General features: G+C 34.5%; 1 protein-coding gene across 1 annotated transcript in view; it reads left to right on the top strand.

The window, feature by feature from the left end:
- The first annotated feature begins 492 nt into the window (after positions 1–492).
- Positions 493–19,302, top strand: part of LOC148956128 (adenylosuccinate lyase-like) — a 62,018-nt gene continuing 43,208 nt past the window's right edge. The window contains exons 1-4 of the mRNA XM_089094080.1: positions 493–632; positions 7,928–8,131; positions 9,032–9,156; positions 11,726–11,883. Of these exons, the coding sequence (XP_088950206.1) occupies positions 495–632; positions 7,928–8,131; positions 9,032–9,156; positions 11,726–11,883 (625 nt within the window). The 5' untranslated portion in view covers positions 493–494. The remainder of the gene's footprint in view (positions 633–7,927; positions 8,132–9,031; positions 9,157–11,725; positions 11,884–19,302) is intronic.

Below are 19,302 nucleotides of genomic sequence, written 5' to 3' on the forward strand. Positions count from 1 at the left end.
AAAAAAGTCGCAGTCATTCGAAAAAGTTTTCTCTATTACTGTAAAACATTCAATTATTCATGCTAAAAAACCCAAATGCCTCAGAATCATACTTACCAAGTTATAAAATTTCAACTCTTACCTGGTTCAGGACTTTTTCTTCCATCTGACATGGTAAATCCAAGAAACTTCTCCAAAATTCTGTCTATGTCTAGACTAAAATGAAAAAAAAAAGATGGCATGCAGGACTGACTTGTGCACAACTACAGATATCACCATGAAAGTATTATGAGCTACCTAGTGGTACAAATTAAATCAAGAAATTGATGTTCTCAGGTGAGGACACTATGTGTGAAGGGGCTAAGGCATGTAGTTTGGACATTCATTTGATAGAGAAGTTTCTATTAGTTCCTCCATGTCTTTCCATTTCATTAACTCATCTTTTATTATGCTTTTTATTTGATAAGAATGAAAGGTACCCTTTAAGAGGAAGTAATTTAAACATTTTTTTAGATATGGAAGAACAGAGGAGTCAGTACCAAACTCCACTGACAAGCAGATATGCATCTAAAGAAATGAGCTTTTTGTTCAGTGAAAAGCACAAATTTGTCACATGGAGGAAACTGTGGCTCCATCTAGCAAAGGCAGAGAAGGTAGCTCACATAGTATATCTTCTTTGTCTTTCTTAAATATTTGAAAGCAGTTTTGAATCACTATTTCAGATCCAAAATTTTCAGTCATAGCTAAATCACACTGATAGCAAGTCGGATTTAAGGTAGGCCTACTATATTGTGAGAATGAGATACTGAGAAGTATTAATGGAAAACAGAAGAAAGAAACGTATAGCGCGTTATGCTAGATGATACGGAAATCAAACCTGTTCCATCACTTACTTACCTTGGAGTCCCGATCGGTACGTCACTCAAGGCCACACGCGTACTTATTATCGCTGATACCCTTAGAAAAGTTCGTTCTGCATATGGAAAGCTTGTCCTGAGCAAGGCGAGATTTAGTCGTGATATTTTAGCCCAATTGTATAATGCATTTGCTTTACCGAGTTTTCTCTATATCTCTCCGTTTTGGAGTTGCTTCACACAGACAGAGAAGAAACAGTTCCGCATGATTTATTTTAAATATGCTAAGTATCTGCTTGGACTACCACCATGGTCCAAAAACCGGTATTTGATCAGTAGATTTGGATTGATAGACCCTGCCTTGGCAGTTCCTTCCAGAGTAGTGAGTTTTCATAAAAAGTTCGTGACTCTAGGTCATCCTTGGGTAACTCTTCAGGGACAGGCTTGAGTTGAATGTGTTATTTGAATGTCGATGTTGAGGGCCCATTTCATTGTATATATTCGTGTTAAACCGTACTTTGTTGTTTGTCTTTTTTCTTTTTTTTTGCATTTTGTTCACTTTTTTATACTCTGCTGCCCATTGTATCTTTTACAGTTTTGGCAGGTAATAAATCTATATTATATTATTATATATTATTAATTCATTTGCCCTGTAACAAACAGACGGTTTAATGCCAGCAAAGGCTTGGAGTATTGGCCTGTGTAGTTTTAATTGTAATAGTTAAAGTTAAAGTCAGGTAGCATGCCCAAAGCTCATCTTATAGAATTGTAAAGCTTGATAGTTAACAGAATATCTGAGTGGGCATAGTGACATTTTTTGGATCATGAGTCCTTCAAGGAATAATCAAAAACTAAACTGCCTGGGCTTTCCAATAGAATAAGATAAGAGGACATAAAAATAATTGAATGCCCTCCACTCCCTCCTCCCATAACAAAATACAGTCAAAATATATTGAAGGAATCAATGGCAAATGATAGGAAACCAAAATTTTATGTTATCAATTCAGATAAAAAAAAAGTCAGGGGGACAGTAGAAGAATGAACAAATAAGTTTGCTTTAAGGTTCAGATCCCATGTAATATACCTGATATTGTTCTGTATTTTAATAGGATTAGTTAATATTATTCCAAAAGATACAGAGAAGCAGTAGGATCATATTTTATTAGTTTCCCTTGCTTAAAAAAAATTAAGCAGTTCCAAATTAATGCCTCAAAGCATAAGCAGTATTTGTCAGATTATGCCAGGGCCAGACTAAAACCTAGGTGGACCCTTTGGTAAATCTATTTTTTAGAACCCTGTAGAGTAGGCCTATATTTATTAAAATATTGATGAATTCAAATGAGAGCCCCAAAAGTGTTCTATAAAGCATCAGGTTGAAGCCTTATATATCTAGCAAAGGATCTGAAGTAAGGACAATTAACTTTGTCACCTTCTTTTTTCATTGAATATTTAGATTTACTTATTTCTTTACTTGAAGTAAGAGTTTGTTTTGTCAAAATTTGGGACTTTTTATTTCTCCTAAAAATACACTATGATTACATGCTTGATTTGAATACAGGGGATTTTACCCCTCAAGTCTTTGGTTGGTGTAAAGGATCCTTTTTACATAAAGATTACAAACAATGGTTAGAAATGCAGATTTTGCAGGGTAGATATCCCCCCCCCCCCTCTATGGGTTGGATCTAAGTTTTATCTATTTATAAGTAGACTTCTTAAGCTTAGATACCTCTTGATTGCAGCCAATAGTAGATTATTGGGTAATAGGTCCCTGTTTATATTGAAATGGCATTACAATGTCATATTGCATATTTACTCATTTGAAAAAATGATCAGCCCCCTCAAAAGCTTTTTTAAATTAGGAGATATGACAAAATTAATAGTAAAATTCATTTAAAAACACTTTCTAAATCATACACCAAGTAAGAGAATAGGACAGAACTAGAAGCAATACACACTTGGAAAACAAGAAAGAAAAATAGGTCCTCAATGAAGATGAATTGACATTGACAGAAGATTGCTTCTTAAATTGAATTAAAAAAGCATGTTTTTTTTAAAATGAAAGTAAAAAACAACATTAAAACTCAAAAACTGAAACTATCCTGCGTATGATACAACTGCCACCTTCTCAGCCCACCACTCTAAAGATTAATGTGTAAGTATCTGAAAGTATTTTAGACTGCAAAAAAATGGCTAGTTGTTAGTTGCTGTTAGTACTTGCTGTGTTGTCGTTAGTTGTTGCTAGTGGTTGTTAGCTGCTGGTGTGTTGTTTACTCATTGCCTCTCAAAATACTGAAATAAACTTTTCCACTCGCAAGGTATTGTGAAAATAAACTTTATCACATTACACTTCTAATAGAGTATTATTTCTCGAAGTATTTATGGAAAAACGTCAAAGTTCAGCATAAGGTGTGGGGGAGGGGAGAAGACGGGACCCTCCTCGTATAGAGGATGATTTCTTCTTGTTTGAGGTTTAACGTTATTCTTTACTTTCATTTGAAGATTTTTTTTTTCAAATTTGATTTTTGCACATGTTTGACACGGTACTACATTTAGTGCAACGTAAATCTGAGGGGAACCCCCGCCCAAGCATCCATTCCTATTCCCCCCCCCCCTTCCATCCACTTTTCTGCAGGTAAGCATATTATATTGTATTTGCTATGAAAAACAATCAGTAAAAAAGATTAATTGTGACAAACAAGAAAACAATAAAGAATTAAAAAAAGAATATCTAACCAAAATAAAAAAGTTCAATTTGATTTTCAATGCACTACATACTTTTGTTGATGAGTTTCTCCAGCCGCCTAATAGTGTCAAATGAATATTATCTTTTACTTCATTGCTGTAACAATGGGGGAGCCATTCTTCTCTTAGCATCCATATGACTCTCCTAGTCCAAATATATTATTCCAAATGAGAGGGTACTAGAGGTTAATTCATCTCCCGGCTGATCAGAAGCACCTCTCACAAAATTTTGGTAAGTTTGATCCTAAAAATTCCCTTTTCGAGCGTTACGGATCCCCTTCTGCCACAGAAAGAGCCACTGATCCTCTCCAATAGCTGGGTTGCAAGAATGCAATAATTTAAAATAGTTTGTAATATTTTATTCAAGTTCAATTTAATGGCTCTTCATTTTGTTTGGACTGTGTACATGATTAGGGGGAAATGCGGTGCCATGTGGCAGCATAACATTTAAAAACAGGAGGGTATTAGTGTAGCTTTTTGATAATTTTAGTCCGAATGGCTGTCTCAGAAATTTTGCTTTATAGTATTTTGGCCTTGTTTGGGCCAAACTTTCTGTTTGTTGGACAAAATGGCAGAAATCGTCACCTTACTATGGTAAGATCTGAAGCTTGTAGGCTGTACATATATACCTTGTCATCAGTTCTAAACCGATTGGCAATCTCAGAATTTTCACTCAACAAGATTTTTGCTGTGTTTGGTTGATCTATTTTTATTTGCGGAAATTATATATAATTAATGGAAATTGAATATATCATAAATGGAAATTGATAATTTTCTATTTATTGATAAATTATTTAATAAATGGAATTTGATAAATGACGGAAATTGGCACTTTCCTGCAACTCGATTCCTTTTATTGCTCAAAAAGGGCACTAGAACTTTTAATTTATGTTTGAACGTGTCCTCTCCCTGCTTTCTATGACGACAGCTTTGATACGATTCTCCCTGTAAAGAAAGCAAACAAGTAAACATGCATCTGGTACCGAATTTCTAGGAAGAAACGAAAAATTTCGTGTTCTTGCATATAGGAGCTTTAAACCATCACAGCAGGGATTTGGACATGCTTAATATGGTGGTGCAATTTTTTTCAAAATCGCAACTGTTTTAAGGGACATTTCCTCCTTTTCTTTAAATTACTTGAATTTTTCCAGGCTCTCGATTTCTTATGGGCTATTTAAATTTCATAAATTTAGATGTTTAGAGAGTCTTTTGTATATTCATTCTTGTAAAAATTTCGTTTTTTTAGAGTTCCAGATACCATTCATAAATGTCGATGCTTACTTACAGTTCATTGCCTCGAAATGTTCCAATTTTTTTTTTTTAATATTTTTAGTTTAATTAGCAAAAACATCATCACGTTTTAATGAATTATCTTTTGCACAGTTAGTAATGCAGTATGTATAAAGTAAATCTTCACATACTAAGTTGTGTGTATTCCTGTACTTTATACATACTGATTACTCCAGTAAGTTCCGAGGGCCAAAACCATATTATCATTGTTGCCGGTGGTAAAAAGTGAAATAGTCCACTGATGAAAAAAAATCCGAAAAAGTACGCACAGTTTAAAAAAGGCTGCAAATCGGACTAAAGTCTGCAAAACGGCAACACTGCATATTATTAATTTTCCTGTCATTGTCTGTTATTTTTAGATTAGTCGTAGTGTACGAGGCATGAGGAGTAACGTGACACGACATCTGGTGGACCCAAGCGGACACTCACTTCTAGATGGCAGTAATTGGAATATATAAGAAGGCTAGTGGCGCTACTACAAGTCAGTTCCTATGACACTGTTTATTACAGGAAGTTTGCAGACAGAAAAATTCGAAGCTATGAAGTGTGAATTGAAATTGCAGCAACCTTCATTTACAAAACTCAAAACTGAACAAGAGGCTGCAACTCATACCAACTTTCGTGTGGCTCTTAAAATTGCAAAGCGTGGAAAACCATTCACCAATGGAGAAATTATCAAAGAATGCATAATTGCAGTAGCCGGAGAAATGTGCCCTGAAAAGGTAAATCTATTAAAAACTGTCAGTATGTCAGCAAACACTGTGGCTCAAAGGGTAGAAAACATCGCTGAAAATATATCCTCTCAACTGTTCGACAAAAATGGACATATTGTGTGGTTTTCTTTGGCCTTGGATGAGTCAACGGATGTGTCAGATATTGCTCAGCTGTTGATTTATATTCGAGGAGTAGGTAAAAGCTATGAAGTGTATGAAGAACTTCTTGATATGTATAGTATTCATGGCACAACTACTGGTACAGATATTTTTAAAGGAGTTGAAATAACCATTAATCAAAAGAACCTTCGATGGAAAAACCTGAAGTGTATTACAACTGATGGAGGCAAAAACATGAGCGGGAAATATAAAGGAGTCGTCGTTCTTGCGTTTAAGGCTGTACAAAATGACGGTGGTTCAAAACCATTAGTCTTACAATGTATCATTCATCAACAGTCTTTTTGCGGAAAATGTATGGATATGTCTGAAGTTCTGAAGATCTTTTGGGCCGAATCACCGACAATTTATTGAAGAGACTGGAGAAAATGACTTACCTTATCATACTGCCGTACGTTGGCTTAGTTGCGGGAACGTCCTTCAGCGCTTTTCTGAACTTCGAGCGGTGATCGAATTTTTTTTTAATGAAAAGCATCGCCCTCTTACTGAATTACAAAGCAACGCATGGCTGTGGAAGTTAGCATTCTATATTGATTTGACAAATCATGTGAACGAACTGAATTTGAGACTGCAAGGAGAAAACCAGCATCTTCCTGATTTGTACACTAATATCAAATCATTCCGGAAGAAATTGATACTGTTTCAATCGCAACTACGAAATAAATGTTTTTCACATTTTATAACATGTGAAATATTCCGCCACACTACTGAGACTGAGTTCCCTTGATTTTGCAATTGAAACTTTGAGTGCTTTGAAAATAAATTTCGATACTCGTTTCTTGGACTTTGATGCCAGCGCGAATCAAATTAAGATTTTTCAGAATCTTTTTGATACTGACATTGAGACCCTAGACCCACAATTTCAAATGGAAATGCTTGATTTACAGTGCAGTGATATAATTAAGAACAAATGTCAAAACTTATCTTTGTTGGAATTTTATAAGAGTCTTCCACTGACACAATTTGATAATTTGCATAAATTTGCTCGTAGGCTGCTTTCTGTTTTTGGAACTACTTATTTTTTTGAGAAGACCTCCAAAATGAAGTACACAAAAAATATTTACAGATCTAAATTAACTGATGAGCATCTGAAATCTCATTTAATAATTGGTACAAGTAAAATTAGTCCACAACTAAAAACTATTGTCAGTGGAAAATCTCAATTACATAAATCTCATTAGTATTTCCTATGCCATTATGCTTGTTATAAGTTATGTTTTTATTTAAAATGTATAAAATGTTAGTTGGATTCATTTCAATAATTTGTTGGTTATTATACACTGAAGTTAAATTTTCTGCATATTATACATATCTTTACTCATTACAATTCTGTGTTTCTTTATCCAACTTATCACAAAAACAATAACAATAAGCCTACAACAATGTTATGAGTAGTTAGCCCATGACCATATCAATGTAGTTGTCATATTAGTGATCATTCAACATAAAATTAGAATACTTAAGTAAACTAAATTTAATTTGCTATAAAAAATATGTTCTCTAAAAGGAGTTTTCAAGTATGCTAGCTCTTCGCGGGCCGGGAAAAATTGGTCCGCGGGCCGGATGTGGCCCTCGGGCCGTAGTTTGGAGACCCCTGCTCTAGAATTACAAGGTTCTTTACATCTCAAGAGTCTTACAACTCTGTTTCTCAAGTGTGTCTTTAGGCTTGGCCATACTTTTCACTCATTAGCTGTTACAGGAGGTTTCGCTACTTTATCCTAAGCCGCATTTTCAGGCTCAGTGGGTTCGAACACGGGTTGTTTTCGTCTAGTTTCAAGTTTCTAGTTTTTCGTCTAGTTTCAGCGGGTTCGAAGTTTCTACCCCGTGTTTGATGCACTAGATGCACTGATGCACAACGCTTGATACACTAGACGAGAACAACCCGTGTTCGAAGACGGGTTGTTCACGGATCAGCGGGTTCGAACACGGGTTGTTCTCGTCTAGTGTAGCAAGCGTTGTGCATCAGTGCATCTAGCGCATCAAACACGGGGTTGAAACTTCGAACCCGCTGAAACTAGACGGAAAACTAGAAACTTGAAACTGGACGAGAACAACCCGTGTTTGAACCCGCTGAGCCTGAAAACGCGGCTCTAGACATAGAAAGTGCTCCCAAATAGTTAATTTTTTTTTAACCCATCAGCGAACTAAAACTCACTTGGATTTAAATTTTAGGAACTAGGGCTTGTCATCACTGACGAACAAATTCAAGAACTGGAAGAGCATATTGAAGATATTGATTTTGATGTTGTCAGCAGTTATGAAAGAAAATTGAAGCACGATGTCATGGCTCACATTCATGCTTTCCAAGACAAGTGTTCAACGGCTGGATCAATCATACATCTTGGAGCTACTTCAGCTTATGTGCAAGACAATGCGGCAAGTTCTATAGAATTATTGCTTAAACTCATTTAGTTAAACTATTTTCACTTTAATTAATTATAAGAATTTCAAGAGCTTTGTGACTCCCATCGACGCTTTTTCAGACAAATAGTCAGGTGCTGAACCGATCATATATCTTGGAGGTACTTTAGCTTATGTGCAAAACAGTTTAGTAAGTTGTAGGGTCGATTTCCTTATCATCCCTAATGTTCTTCAATCAAGTCATATTTCTTGGTCGTCCGTGATACTATGTAGCCTGCTAGAATTGAGAATCGCATTGAAATTTAGGCTACAGTTATGAATGGAATAAAAAGTGGGAAAAAAGGTTGAACTGCACTATCAATGATGTATGATAGAATTGCAATAAAAGACACTTTGGGCCACATGATACTAAGACAAAACAGGGTATAAAATAATAACAATGAAAAAGCATAACAATTGCAAAAAGAGAACAAACATAATACGGCATATAATACCATACAAATTAACATAATTACACAAAATGTCGCAGACATGATCAATATATTTTAAATGCTTTAAAGCTACATGGATCATAGCTCCAAAAAAAGAAAAAAGAAAATGCTGCAAGCACACCACATAAAATAACTTTCAACATTCTTTTCTTGTCCCGCCTATCGTCCACCCTCCAAAAATCTCTCTCTGTGCTACATGACTACACGTGCCTACCTCCCCGCATTCTTGATATCCACTTTACACTTACTTTTTAAAATTCCGACCATTTACCCCAAACCCATAGGTTTCTACCCTCAAATCCTTCAACTCCTTACAATTGCACATAAAGGGCTGTAAGTCATCATTTTCTTGTTTTAAACCAAGATGTATTTTGTTAGGATTTATTTCAGCCCAAATCTATTACATATAATTATATTGTTTTAGGATTTAATCTCTCTGCAGAAAGGACTGGATCTGCTTATTGTTGGTATAGGACGCTGTGTTCAGAGGCTTTCTAAGTTTGCGGAAGAATACAAAGATTTACCAACTCTTGGATATACTCACTTGCAGTAAGAATGACAAAAAATTTATTTCATTTAGTTTTTTTATTTGTTTTTTATTTATCTTATTTTTTAATTCCTTACTTAGTTATTCTGTTTAATTAATAATTAATTCATAATTTATTTTCTGTTTATTTACTATTAGTTTTTCATTTAATTATTTTATCCATTTAATATATTCCATTTAATTATATTTCTACTCTTGGATATGCTCACTTGCAGTAAGAATGAAAAAAAAATTATTTCTTTTAATTTCTTGTGTATTTTTTATTCATCTTATTTTTAATTCTTTATTTAGTCATTTTGTCTAATTAACTATTAATTCATATTTTTTTTTGTTTATTTAGTTTTAGTTTTTTATTTAATTGTTTTATTTATTCTATTCAATTAAATTCGTACTCTTTGATAGTTTTTGGTCCTATTTTACTGTGGTTTCATTTGTGGAATGCAGACCATTTCATTATAATTTGCCAAATGCATATTTCTTTGCTAAGAGTATTTTCTTTTTTTCCGAATTTGTGTTAATTTTAATGTTTATCTTTGTATTTTCTCCTATATTCTTTTAAAGGATGGCCCACATGTCTTTTGTGTTTCTAGACATACTATACCAAAATATACTATAATATTATTATGTCTTATTGTAATATGTAATATTTTGCAAGATATCATATATAATACGTATTACATTATACCTATATAATACTTTATAGTATACCGATATATTACATATATATTAAAACTGTAAGTAAGGAGTGACTTGGCCCAATAGTGACTAAAACGCTAAAAGAAAGAATTTTGACAACAGTGACAACAAAGAAATGGGAAGAAGTTGACAATAGTGTAGCAAAAGAATCGGTTTTTATTTTGACCCCAAATATATATCATTCATTAGGTTTAATGTTACACATCAAAAGCAACGAGCCCGGGAAAATTTGCCCGATTTTTGAAACAGGTGGGGAACACCACAGAAGAGTCTTATGAAAATACCACCACCATATTGAGTATATCAGAGAACCCTTGTGTAGAGGTTTCAAATTCTTACCTACAAAAATGTGGAATTTCATATTTTGTGCCAGAAAAAAGATCTTGAATGCTTGTGATTATTTTTTTTCCAGTGGTGATCATACCAAGCTAATGGTCGTAGAAGATCGGGAGACAGCTTATTCGAACTGAAATGAAAATTTCTTGTGCCCTTTTTAACTTACCAAAAAGATTGGAGGGCAACTAGCGCTCCTCCCATGCCCATTTCACCGTAAGACATCCGATGAAATTTTTCAGGCGGTCGTTTGGTTCAACATAGTTGAAATACCCAATAACTGTGCACCCTTGATTTTTTTTTCTTTATCTAAGTAACTTTATGGAATCAAAGTTCTGACTGGTCTAAAAAAAACCTGTATCAACTACTTGCCCATTGAGCCTTCTGTTTTTTTTTTCTTCAAAAAGCCTAAGATTCTTTGAGGTTTCTTTTTTTTTCCAAAAACCTAATGTAAGGTAATGCTAAATAGGATTGTCATTCTCTAAAGCTATATACATTGGGTTAATGCATTTTCGACCTTTTTGCGTTTGGTCAAAGGAAACAACTTTTTTTTTTAAAAACCTGATATTAAGGTAATGCTGAAAAAACCTTCTCATTGTTAAGAACTCTTAAGTGCTTTGTCAATGCGTCTTCTACATTTTTGGGTTTGGTCAGAAGGAAGCAACGTGCACGTAGAACAGTTGAAATTTTAAAGTTTATATGTATTCTAAATAAGTTAGTTTTTATGTGGGCTTCAAGCGGTGTTTCCGTCCTTCCATTTTGCCAGGATTTCCTGGAATTTTCCCAAAGAAAATTGAGTTCTCTGAAATCTCTCCGAAAAGTAACTTGAACGATGATTAACGGTTTATGTTTCGAGTTAACGTTGGTATATTTATAAAAGCCTAATTTGTGAAATTAAATGAAAGTCATGAAATTTGGAAGCTATGGAAGTGTAAATTTTATGAAAGCTACTTAAAAAAAGATGTTAAATTCTGATCAAATTTAATAAAAATAAACATTCAAAAAACCTGTTCCAATTCAAAATAAACACGCTTGTCTGACTCGCATTTCTTGGAAACTTTGAGGGGCTAGTAAAACATGTCTCCGCTCATGAACTAGTAAAGAGTGGTTCCATAGGGACCTCTGAATGTTTTTGCCATATATATTTGAGTAATGTGCATCTATAATAAAATTTAGGTGAATATACTTGGGGAGGTTAGGCCGAAGACAGTCCTTATTACCCCTTTTCAGTGTGGAGAAGGCAATGATAATATATTTTTGAGTTTTTGCAAGGATTCGAGAGGAATGAGGAAGGGAATTTCTCGTTGTTGGAATGAAAGGGAAGATAACTGAAAAATTTGGGTTCTTGCGTATGTGACACCAAGAGACTATTCCCTTCGTTTTATCCATTTTTCGCTTGGTGTATCTTGTTGTTTATATAAATTTGTATTGTTCTTAACCATGGCACATAATGACTCTATATACAGCTATCTCACGACTGTTCAAATGGCCTTATTTAACATTCTTAGAAAGAACATAATTCTTTTCTTTTTTTCTTAACAGATCCGCCCAGTTGACAACTGTTGGAAAAAGAGCATGTCTTTGGATTCAAGATCTACTTATTGATGAGTCGAATTTGACAAGATTGAGGCATGGCTTGAGATTCCGAGGGATAAAGGGAGCCACAGGAACCCAAGCCTCCTTTTTGGTTCTTTTTAAAGGTATTTAGATTCTCCTTGTATAATTGAGGTTTGAAGGCTGAGGTAAAGTGGAGATAAAAATATAATTACATCTACGGGCACCAACAACTTACCGCAGCACCAAGCCGCTTGAGGCCAACACAGCTACACACGCTCCTCTTCCATCCCAATCTATTCAAAGCCTCCCTTTTTACACCCTCTCAGGAAGTTGCCATTTCCAGAAGGGCTCTAAATAGCCTTTAGATATTTCTTCTATATGTGTGGTTTTTTTTTTGCCATTTCTTCATCTTTTTTTTCTATTTTAGTTATCATGAGTAAAACCACGATGTTTAATTTTAGATTTTGTGAAATACAAATTTTGTCTATTTTATTAATGAAGAGAAGTAAGTTGGGAGCCCTTTTCTTTGTTTCAGTTTCTAGAAGTACTAGTTTCATCTCCTTTTATAGGAAGGAGATATTTTTCCGCCTTATTTTAAAACGAAAATATCTTAAACTAGTTATTGAAGAAAATAATTGACATATGGCTGAACAATGTTTTTCGTGAATTTCTGCAGCTTTCACAAATCTTTTCGGCTCTTGCCCTTTTTTGGATTTTCTGTCTTTTTTATTTGGTGGGGGGTGTGGGGGGGGGGGCTTAATTTAATTTTCATAATGTCTCTTTAAGCTTAGATGCTGCTATATGATTAAAATTATAATAATTGCTGTTTTCATAAATTAGCTTCAATTATTGCAGTTTATTGGGCTTTTGCCAGTTCAAAAATATAATTACCAAAGAGAAAAGCTGTTTTTGTTTTTCTAATGATGTTTTCATGAAAAGGATTCATAGAAATAATATTAAAAATAAATATTAAATTGCATAAAAATTAGATAAAAATACAATTTTAAATACAAATAAAATAGATTTTTAATTAAAATAAATGAATGTTAAAATAAAAATTGAAATTAAATATTAAATAAGTCTAAATAAAAATGAAATGAAAAAAATTAAAAATTTAAATTAAACGTAAAATTAATAAATACTATTTGGAGAAATCCAATACCAAATTTAACCAATAAAACTTGGAGAAATCATGTGTCAAATGCTAAATAAAAAATTTAAATAAAAATAAATAGCAAATTAAATTCTAATTTTATGTCAATATGAAGTTTAGATTATTATTTGCAAGCAATAGTCAAGGTACTTTTGGTAAAAAAATGTAATTTTTTTCTCTACCCTGTATATGTACATAATATCCTACTAACAAGTGTGCTGGCCAAAGCGTATAGAACAAAAATGTGCGAAGTAACACCTATTGTACTTTAATTTCATTGGTTTATATCTATAATTGCCTTAATTTACTACTACTACTACTACTAACAACTCACTGTAGCGCCAAGTCACCTGAGGCCGACACAACTACACACGCTCCTTTTCCATCATAATCTGTTCATAGCCTCTCTTTCCACATCATTTCAAGAAGCTTCATTTTCCCGTAAATCTTTCTTTATGACGTCCTCCCACCCCAGACGAGGATGACCTGCTTCCCCTTTAGCGCTAGACGGTCCGAAAAGGACAATCTTCGGAAAGCTGTTATCCTTCATCCGCACAACGTGCCCTAGCCACCTCAACCTTTCTTTCATTATAGCCCTAGAAACCGGGATTGAACCACATTTTTGTACAGCCTACTGTTTGAAATGCGGTTAGTCAGATGGGTGCCAAGAACAATCCGTGGGCAATTTCTCTGGAAAACATTTAGCAAATCTTCTTTTCGGAGCGCCCATGCTTCAGACCCATATTTGACCACTGTCATCACTGTAGCTTCTATTGTTCTAATCTAGGTTTGCAGACTTATCTGCCTTAATTTCATTGATTTCATTGATTTCATTTCAGTTTATATCTCGATTGTGTTAATTTAATCGGTTTACACCTATTTTTTGTAATCCAATCAAATTATTATTATTTCTAAAGAGACAAATAGCCTCACGTTTTAAAAACTGGATTCGTTTTGAAACCTCGTGCATGAAATTTTAAACCAGTAAAAAGAGCGAAAAGTTAATTTCACGCGATGTCTTTTGTTTAAAAATTTAAGTTAGCAAAACGAACGAAATATTTTTCATTGAGAAGATATTTGATAAGTAGTTAAACTGTTTCTCTGCGGTTGCACTTTAAGAGCAAGTTTTTTATATGGAGATATTCAATTCTATTTTATCTTTAATAGAAGTTAAAAATAATTCAAAATATTATCATCTACGCCGAGAGATAAAGCATTTTTTTTAGGATAGTATCTTCTCATGAAGTTGTGTTTTCCTTGGCAATTAGTAATGTTTTTCTACAGGGTCGCAATATTTGCTATTTTGCTTGCCTTTATTCTATTGGGTAGAAGATCATGTGTACGAAATCAGTGTCCAGGAAAAAGAAGGCCAATGTCATGTAGCATTACCTGATATGTCATTGCCTGATAAAACCATTAGTTTTCATTTAGGATTCTAAAAATTACCTTTTTTTTTGTCTTTATTAAAAAAAAATCTTCCCCACTCCTAGATTTTAAAACACAGTCTTTTCTGTATCTTAATTAAAAACTAAACCCTCGTGTAACTGAACCACCAGGTAACTGAACCACCGTGCAACTGAACCACCGTGCAACTGAACCACCGTGCAACTGAACCACCGTGTAACTGAACCACCGTGCAACTGAACCCTTGTGTAACTGAACCCTCGTGCAACTCAGCCACTGTACTTACATTGGGTAAAACACAAGTTAGAATCTTTACATGTCCAACCTTGTTGGAATTGTTTGCTTTTTTAAGTATTTGTGTAAATTACTGTCAGGATGATTTATAAAAATGCTCTGTTTTGTTGTCACAAAAACAAAGAAAATCGGACGTCATAAACTCTGAAATCCAGATTTATTTCTCTTTTTTATGTCTGTTAATTGGGGGTTTCCTTCACCCTGTCACTTTGTACGGGTCTAAGCGTTTACCCCTCTCCCCCGCGCAAAATTTCCCCTCCTCCACTCTCAGAAACCTCTCACCAGCAAAATACCTCTCTCGCGGAAATTATCGTTTTCAAAATAAAAAAATATTTTTTGAGTCGTGTTATTTTTTAGTTTAATTGAGAAGTTCTAAAGGAAGTCAAAACGAGGAATTTATGTGTAAATCTTGCCCCCCCCTCTCCGTGCAAATACTTTTTTCTCATGAAAAAACCTCCAGAAAACCCCCACGCAAAAAATTTCCGTATGTTTCCCAATGACAAATTCTATCTGTAAGCAATAGACAAATTACAGAACTTAAAACGGAACTGAAACTTCTGCAATGGGGAGCTATTTTGTAGCTAGGGAGGGAGGGAGATACCTCAAAGGGTGCATTTTGATGCTGAAACATCTCAGCTCTCATTGAGCCTTCAAATAAATACAGAATTAGCTCTAAGGGAGAGACGACAGGAGGATGGAGGTAGAAATTTTTTGATAATCCCCAGGTATTTCTATTTTTTTTTTATATATAAGCCGAAAGTGATTGGAGACTAACCAACCACAAGAGGTATTTTTTTCGGGGGGGGGGGATTTTCCACGGGTAAGTATTTTCTGGGGGTGGGGGTATTTTCCATGAGGTGTTATTTTACACGGGGTATTTTCCCCAAGGGATGTCTTTCGCGGGGGGGGGGGGGGGGTAAACGGAGGCTCTCACCGTCTACATACTATAATTTTTTTTTTTTACCAGTTTGCTTACTTTGTTGTTTTCATTTTGTGGTATTTTCTACGCTCGTAGTTGGTTATCGTTTGGTTTGAAAAAGGTTAATTATCTGCTACGGTGGAGCCGACACAAAAGCTACTTTCTCTTAGTGTTTGGAAACTTTTGGTTTTATTTTTTTTTTCTTAGATGAATCAGGCCTTTCCTGAACGTTGAGTAATAAACATCTTTACTGAAAATATTGGAGCTTTGAGAATTTAGGTAACAAAAAAGTCGCTTTTGGTTGCGCTTTCTTTAAATTAATTAAAAAGATTATTTCGAGAAACAATTTTTCAAAGAAAAGTAAAGAGCCATATTAAACCAAAGACTAGTATAAATAAATTCCTATAATAATTCAAACCCCAAATGATCAGAAGTTACTACAAAAAAAAAAAAAGAAACCCAAAATGAACAGAAGTTTAAACAAACGATCATAGAAAACATGGGGGTTTTGGGGAAAACCAAAAAAAAGGGGCTATAGATTTACATGCTGAGCCCCAGTTCTAACAAACCCCCATTTAACTCAAGCCTCCTTTAACCCAACCTTCATTTAAATCAAATCCTGAACCTAAGTCAAGGCCAAAAAATAAGTTTGAACTAAGGCTGATTAAAAGCTTAAAATCTATTTCTCGCTTCATTTGCGGTTTCTAACTTGTATTACTCATCAGTGTAGCCCCTAAACCCTCTAAATTGAATGAGACTTTCAGGATTGGGCCTATCGCCAAAAGCATGACCCGATAAAGTGTTTATTTTGGTTTTATTGCAAGCTATGAACTTTTCATTAGTTCGAAGTCCCCCACCCACAACTTATCCTGAAAGGTTTAACTTATTAATGGAAGTCGTTCTTGAGATATTGCTGTGTAACCCTTTTGAGAATGTGCATAATCATAGTCAATTTGATTCAGTTCAATATCCGCCGAAATACTCCTCGACAGCTTCACCTTAATACCCTTAGCCTGCGTAGTAGCAGTAGTAGAACTAGTAGCAGTATGCACATAGCACATTTTATTTTCTTCAACATTTTTTTCAACACACCAAACTGTCCCTAGGATATTGCTGATGCGCCCTTTTGACAACCTGTATACAGATGGCGTGATGTGATTCAGTTAACCTTCCACCCTCAATATTCCCTGAAAATTCAACCTTCACACCGTTAATTACTGGTAGGTATAGTTGTAATGGTAGTCCCAGTAATAGTATTAGTAGTAGTATTAATAGTAATAGCACTAGTGCTAGTAGTAGCAGTACTTTTAGCATATTGCCTTTTGGTCAGCTGAAGATTCTTCTCATCAAGTTCTAGAAGCTTCAACTTAATACAATTAGCTGTTGCTATCCCATTGCCGATATATCCTTTTGATAACCTATATGTTCATGTAGTTCCTTAATTTTTATCTTAATACTTTTAGCTTACAAGTGGTTGCAAAAGAAGTAGCAGTCGAACTAGTAGTAGTAGTAGTTGTTGTAGTAGCAGTAGTAGTAAATGTAATTAAAATAGTAATAGCATTAGCAGTAGCGTGCACAGGGCCGGATTTAAATCTTTGACGCTTAAGAGCCAAGCGTTTTTGCCGCTCCATTTTTGCAAGATTTTCGGGGTTATTCCCAAAAATTTGGGGCTAATGGAAGCAACTAATAGAACACAACGGATGAGCGAAAAGTGATGAAAGAGAGGGATAATACCGAACTATCAGCTACCATTCTTGGGAGAGATCCTACAGTTTATAAGTGACCATGGAATTCGTGTGTTGTTTTAAAGTCACTTTTCTGTGACTAGGCAGCGTGACGGCAGAGTGCACCTGGCGACGATAAATCACATCAGTCCAGTTTTTGTCAGGAAAAAATTACTCAGTGATAATTTATTGCTCCCCCTGGCATTATGTGTCCCTAGGTCCGGGCCTAGGGACCTAGTGGTAAATCTAGGCCTGAGCGTGCACATATTTCTTTTTGGTGAATTGACTTTCCCTTTAAGTACTCTCTGAAAGTTCCAACTTAATACACAAATCCCTTTTTGAGATACGCCATTTTGAAAATCTGCATGCAGATAGTGTCTTTTTATTTATTTGAAGTTCCCCCTCAAACACCTCATTCTGTCAAATTTTCAATTTGATATGCGTAGCCTTAATAGTGCTAGTTTAATAGTAGTAGAGGTCGTAGTAGGAGCAGTAGTAGTAATAATAGTGTTGAATTAGTAGTAGTAGTAGCAGCAGCATTAATAGCAATAGTAGCAGGTAGATGCCCCAGAAGTTTCATCTTGATACGCTAAGCCGTTCAAAAAAAAATTGCTGATACACCTGTATCAGCAATCTGTATGTTATTGCAAGATACCAATTGTTAAAATTTAAGGTTTTTATAGAAGGGATGATCGTAAGAACTTTGAAGGAGGCTCATTCGATTGAAAATTGAAAGTTCAAGTTCAATTTTGAAGAATCTAAGGTAACCACAGGACAATCAGCCTTTCCCTCTTAACCGACATCCCCCCCCCCAAATACATCCGATCAAAATAAAAATAGACATTTTGTTCAAAATAATCTAAAGGTCAAATAACCATGCCTTGGATTAATAACTCCACCAGCAGCATCTGTGTTTCAAGGTAAACATCTGTTACCTCATCACAGCGACGGGTCCTTAATTTACTTTTGATATATTCAGGGTTGAAAATGCTTGTTCACAGGAATTTATTTATTTGTTTATTTCCCCCAAAATCGAGGAGTATATAAAACGCATAAATGAAATTGCAAAAGAGAAACGAAATACTTGAACAAACGAAACAAAGCATTGATCTGAAATAGATTTATTAACATAACTGAATAAAATACGTATAAAAGAACACCAACAACATATCAAACATTAGTTAAATTCTGGGGAACAGGGAAAAGGTAATGCCTAAAGGGAAAATTTTCACATTTATGATACAAATTATTCTTCTTAATCCTGGCTAATTCCAATGGCTCCGTAATTTAAATCTCAAAACTGATTAAGTGCTATTAAAACAAATTGGAAAACCAAGTAAAAATTTACAATATTTAAAATAGTAAACATGAATTGAAGACAAATAACATATTTTAAAATCTCGAAAAAGAAGGGTAGGATAGAGAACACGCGGGAGGACAACTGCGTTAAAAAGTGAGCCTAAAATATGACGAGGATAGATACCACGTAGCCGTATTATCCAAATGCCTTTCTAATTTTTTCTTGATCGTTTTAAGTTAGCAGTGACTTTGAACCTCGAGCTGAAGCACAATGAGGTAACTCTAGATTAAGAACAGTATCTGAAACTGGAAATGATGCAAGAATGGCAACGCTGTCTTTTCCATCTGATCAAAGGAAGTAGAGATCCTACTCCATGCACTAAAAATTAAAAAATCTTCCTTTCTAATTCTTTCCATGCAGTCTGCTCATCCTTAGAACTAAATTTGCGTTTTCCCCCTCCAGTTCTTCTAAATTTTGATTGTATCTGTTCAAACTTTATATAAAATTTATTTATCCTTGTTTTTAATTTATATCGACCCTTCTTGAATTTGCCAATATCTTTGTCAAAGCTCAAAGGGTTCAGAATTTATTTGCATTGTTAAACGATTTATCTTTTTTACAAAAATATATTGATTTATTGTCTCTATAATAAATGAATCTTTGTGTAAAGTGGTTAAGTAATCTTTGTATAAGTGGCTCTAGTTTTCATTCTTATGCGTTAATAGACTTGGAAAATTGAGCAAAGTTCTTCTCATAATTTCAAATTTT

Source organism: Artemia sp. Qi Xiang Cuo, chromosome 1, assembly GCF_049724085.1.
Source record: "Artemia sp. Qi Xiang Cuo chromosome 1, ASM4972408v1, whole genome shotgun sequence".
Taxonomy (NCBI): domain Eukaryota; kingdom Metazoa; phylum Arthropoda; class Branchiopoda; order Anostraca; family Artemiidae; genus Artemia; species Artemia sp. Qi Xiang Cuo.